Raw genomic sequence first — 4,536 nt, 5'->3', positions numbered from 1 at the left:
AAAAGCTTTAGCGCACACGTGCTGTAAGTGTATGCATGTCTGTGTGAAACAATGGATCGACTGTAATTCTGTGTGAATATGGTGAATGAAACCGATCAGAGATGCTCCATTTGTTTAAAATGTGACCAAAGTAGCCATTGTTTAATCTCACTATTCCTTTATGCATATTGTTTTCAAGAAATGCTTGAATATTTCTTTTCCTGAATGCCAAGAAAGTGATGTTTATTTTTGTACTTTTTTTTTCATGCAAATTAATATTTCCCTTTTTTGCTACAGAATTTAAAGTCATTGGGCTTATAAAGAAATCTGTCACCCATTATGGTACTATTGATGGTACTATAACTGTATTTATTGTTGAAAGCATGCTCTAAATATAAGGCTACAGGGAAAAAAACATAGAATACATACAAAATGTGATTTATTTGTACAAAAGGGAGCATATCCGATATTTTTAGGTTTTTATTCGAGCATGCAGATTACTGCTACAAATTTAGTTTTTTTTAAGAATCATTAAGAAGATTAATTATTTAGGAAAAGAACTAACAATGGGCACTTTTGTGGTTTGTCAGAAAGAATTGTATATTCTTGAACACTGAGAGTGGAAGGTGGTTATTTTATTTTAAATGCTGCTATCATTAGTTTTCAGCAGACAGGCTGGTTTTTGTTTTGTTTTTAACTTTAAGCCAAGTAGCAATAAAACTTTTTACTGTGAATTTTTTTGTTTTTGTCCAGTGTCAACTTTACTTATCATTATTAACGGTTATATCAACCCATCCATCCATCGTCTTCCACGTATCCAGTTCAGGGTGTTTATTTCAACCCAATAAAAAACAAAATCACTTTAAAATTTCTTACATTCTTAGAATTATTAGCATCCTTGCATTTTTTATATGTAATCTCACCCCTTAATCCATGCCCAAAAGGGCAGGTTATGCGGTTATCGCTGATGTGTTGTCCTGTTCAATACTCAGATCAAGAAAATAAATGAGAAGAAACAGTGACCGCTGCTGTGGAATTATATGTAATGTTTTAACTTTGTAAATTCCTAATCACAGTAGATCCCATCTGTTGGTGAAGCTCAGAGTTATGAGTTATCCTAAGCTCAGGTAAAGTGGTTGACAAATTCTGAGAATAAATTTTAATTAAAAATAAGTATATCTCTTGTGAGTGCTATAAGAAGAACAGAGTGTGTGTCTTTCTCAGACTTATGTGTGTGTGTGTGTGTTTTAAATCAACACATTAAGTTAAAAGAAAAGGGAAAAAAAAAAACCCAAAGCCATCAGAAAAGCTTTAAAACTATAACAAGAAACCATGTGACACTCAACTCCATTTCCTTTTAAAATGTCAAAGACATTTGTTTTCAGGAAGTCAGTTCAGCCTGTTTCAGCCATCTCTTTCACAGATAAATGCAATGACAGATGACCATGTAAGATTATACTATTTTGGTAGTTTATTATAACTACAACATCATAGAAAATATGAAAGATGTGGTAAACAGGTATAAAGAATAAAAAAGATTAGGTGTGTATAAAACACTATCAAGGCATAAAAATGTATAAAACAGCTTATATACAAGTAACACCTAATGAGAGTGACAAGAAAAAAAAGTCCTGTCAAAGTGATTTTTTTTTCTCACTCCTACTTTTGTTCACTTGTGAATAAAAAAAGGAAAGGCAGCTTAAAAATTATCATCCTGGTTTGTTCTTTGCTTTTTCAGCTCCCGCACTGACCTGAAAGCTCTGATAGCTAACACTGCACCAAAGATGAAAACAACCACCCCCAAGACCCCAAACAGTCCCTCTGCAATGTCTGCACCATTATACTTGCAATCAAACCCTTGGTGCCCTTTGCTCTTGTACATCTGCTCCCTCTCCTTACAGATGGGGTTGTCATAGGTTTCCTTCAGCTTGATAAAATAGATGGCAATTCCTGGGATGTACCCCAGACCGATCAGGAAACTCAGCACAGCCTCAACCAGCAGCACAGGAGGACACCGGAAAGGGACTCTGAAAATCCCTAGGCCCAGCATGGCAAAAGCGTAGATCATTAAAATTCCACCAGCCGCCATGGTGAAGATGTACGGAGGCCGCTTAAGCTCATGGAAGAGCCGGTCTAGCTCCTGCACTCTCTTTGCATCGGCTCCAGTGAAGGCACTGGCACCACCGTAGTAATAAGTGTATAATCCACCGAGGCTGGCCAGGTCACGGTAACCCCCATTGTTGCTGTAAGGCACCCCGGCACAGATTATGATAAGCAGGTTCACAAACACCTCTGCAAGCTGGCAGATACCTGGAGACAAAGATTTATGGCTTTTTAAGAAAAAGATATTTTCAAATTGGGGATTTTGACTTTTGCCTTAAAATAATTGTTTAAAGAAACTTATTTTCACATTACATTAAACAACAGAATAAATAAATAAATACTAACTATTCCAATGCAGCATTTAAAAATAATTTACTATTGTGCTATATTTTCAAATTTTTGCACTATCCTCTCGTTATCATATAATTTACATCCCTGAATGCATTTTAGGGATATTTCAAAAAAATTGTAGCTTGCATGTAATGTTTCACAGAAGAAATTAAAACCAAATATACTTGCCTCTGCTGGTTAATATGTATCTGAAATTGTAAAGCGCTGGCTTCGGTTGTGGTTCGTAATACTCCATCTCAGAGAGATCCCCTGAAGTCTCTCTGGGCCTGTAAGGAAAGTAAAATGTTTTTAAATAATTTATTTTGCTACAGGTTTATGTAATTTTAGGTCAAAACATTGCAGAGTTAAATATGATCTTCGGGCTTTATGAAGGTTTAGTGAATGCAGACCATGTTTAGAACTACATTTACCGTCTTGAGGTTCCTTCATGTCTGTGAGAGGCAGTTGTCATATCCCTCTGTCTGTTTTCTCCGGCCCTCCTGTCACCTGCAGTGCCCCTCTCCTCGGCGTCATACCCAGAGTAGTCTCGATTGTGCTTGTAGCGCTTATCCCCGCTTTTGCCGTCACCACTCTGATCGCGTCTTCCCCTCTCTGGCATCTTCCTGTGCCAACATAATACAATTATAGACCTGTATCTTGTTTATTTTACAGCCTGTCATAAACAAAGTGGGTAGTTGGCTTTTATCCACGACGCACTGCAAGCAATAAAGCAGCATGGGGGATAACTTAAAAAAATGTCTCGATGAGGTAGACGTTTCTTCATTAATGAAGCAGCTTATCAAAAGCTGGTGATAACTTGAGGCACTGTAAACGTCTGTGAATTATGATTTTTATCCGTTTCATGATATCTTATCTCAACATGAGAAAACAGAGCGTTCTTCCAAGTTGCTCATTCGCAACGTCCTCCCTGTTGTAAAGTTCGTCCCTGTTGCAAATTCACGTTAGCTTAATTAGTTGCGCGTTTGTGAATGATACAAATATATAATGCCTGTGTTTCATACCTTCAGATACTGTTCTTTGTACGGTCTTGTTTTCTGTTATGGCCAGAAGATCATTCACCTGTCACGGCTTCCTGTTTGAGATTACCTTCTTCCCTCACCTGTATTGTGCCACGCCCACTAGTTTGGGTATTGTCCTGCACTGTCGAAGGCATTACTCATTTAAAAGGCACATGGGGTTGATTGCATGTAGTTGCTGCTGTTTATTTCACTGTTTTGACTGTATTTATGCAGCTTAAATCACCAAGGTTCATAAAAAACAACAAAAATGTGCTTAAAATAAAACGTTTATTTTTATTTAACTTTCAAAAAGAAAAAGAAAAAAAAAATTGCGATTCACGTCCAACCTGAAGTGAGAACACACACCGCGCATGCGCTCATACTTGTAAGTTCATAACATTATTTTTAGCATTTCCGCCGAGGCATTCACAGATTTCAGAATAAATGCCTCGAGTTCTTAACTTGCTCTGCAATCTGTAATTATAGGTAACATATTCTTCCGTGCATTTCTTTAAGACATGACCACGAGACAATTGGAGAATTTTCATGTAATTAAAAGCTGAATATTTAGTGCTGTTAAATGGAATTTAGGTTTATTTATTTAGCACCAATTCAATATGATAGTTGTTTCAAAGCAGTTTGTACTGTAACGTAAAGACCTTACAGTATTCTAGAAATAAACCCCAACAATTGAACAACCTAATATGAACAAGCACTTTGCGATGGTAGGAAAGAAAAACTCCTTTTTAACTGAAAGAAACCTCCAGCAGAACCAGGCTCAGTGAGGTTCAACCATCCACCATGACCAGTAGTGGGGGATTGAAAAGATAAAGGAAGAAAGATAAAAGAAAAGAGAGCATAGAGAGACAAGAAAAAACACAGACTAGAGGAGGGAAGACGTGATTGGAGAAGAAGTCCTCAGTACACCACAGTGTATTACTTGAAGTTTTACAGCAGTCTGAGCATATTGCAGCATGAATAAGTGATGGATCAGAGTCATCTTATCCAGGCCTTTTCCTTATCATCTATAAGCTTTGTTGAAACAAATGTTTTGAGTCTAATATTAAAACTGCAGAGACTCTCTAGAACCTCTAGAAACCACAAA

At 36.9% G+C, this 4,536-nt stretch overlaps 1 protein-coding gene across 2 annotated transcripts; it reads right to left on the bottom strand.

Moving 5' to 3' along the window:
- Window positions 1-1,427: 1,427 nt before the first annotated feature.
- On the bottom strand, window positions 1,428-3,591 carry marveld3 (MARVEL domain containing 3). Of its 2 annotated transcripts, none has more exons than XM_026168611.1 (4): window positions 3,435-3,591; window positions 2,844-3,031; window positions 2,602-2,699; window positions 1,428-2,289 (listed from the first exon to the last, which is right to left on the bottom strand). In XM_026168611.1, exons 2-4 carry the CDS (start codon window positions 3,029-3,031, stop codon window positions 1,679-1,681), a joined length of 897 nt encoding a protein of 298 aa, XP_026024396.1. In that variant the 5' UTR covers window positions 3,435-3,591; the 3' UTR covers window positions 1,428-1,678. The 2 variants fall into 2 exon arrangements, with proteins under 2 accessions (XP_026024396.1, XP_026024389.1); XM_026168604.1 differs by having other exon boundaries at window positions 2,844-3,035; window positions 3,435-3,590.
- Between the last annotated feature and the right edge of the window lie 945 nt (window positions 3,592-4,536).

The sequence above is a fragment of the Astatotilapia calliptera genome, chromosome 1 (assembly GCF_900246225.1).
Source record: "Astatotilapia calliptera chromosome 1, fAstCal1.2, whole genome shotgun sequence".
NCBI classification, from domain to species: domain Eukaryota; kingdom Metazoa; phylum Chordata; class Actinopteri; order Cichliformes; family Cichlidae; genus Astatotilapia; species Astatotilapia calliptera.
This window is presented reverse-complemented; position numbering and strand designations above follow the sequence as displayed.

Bases quoted from the DNA above. Each gene is read 5' to 3' on its own strand.
- marveld3 (XM_026168611.1), bottom strand. From the start codon at position 3,031: ATGCCAGAGAGGGGAAGACGCGATCAGAGTGGTGACGGCAAAAGCGGG. The intron at 2,700-2,843 runs GTAAATGTAGTT...CTTTCCTTACAG, and splicing joins CATGAAGGAACCTCAAGACG to GCCCAGAGAGACTTCAGGGG. The intron at 2,290-2,601 runs GCAAGTATATTT...CTTTGTCTCCAG, and splicing joins ATACATATTAACCAGCAGAG to GTATCTGCCAGCTTGCAGAG.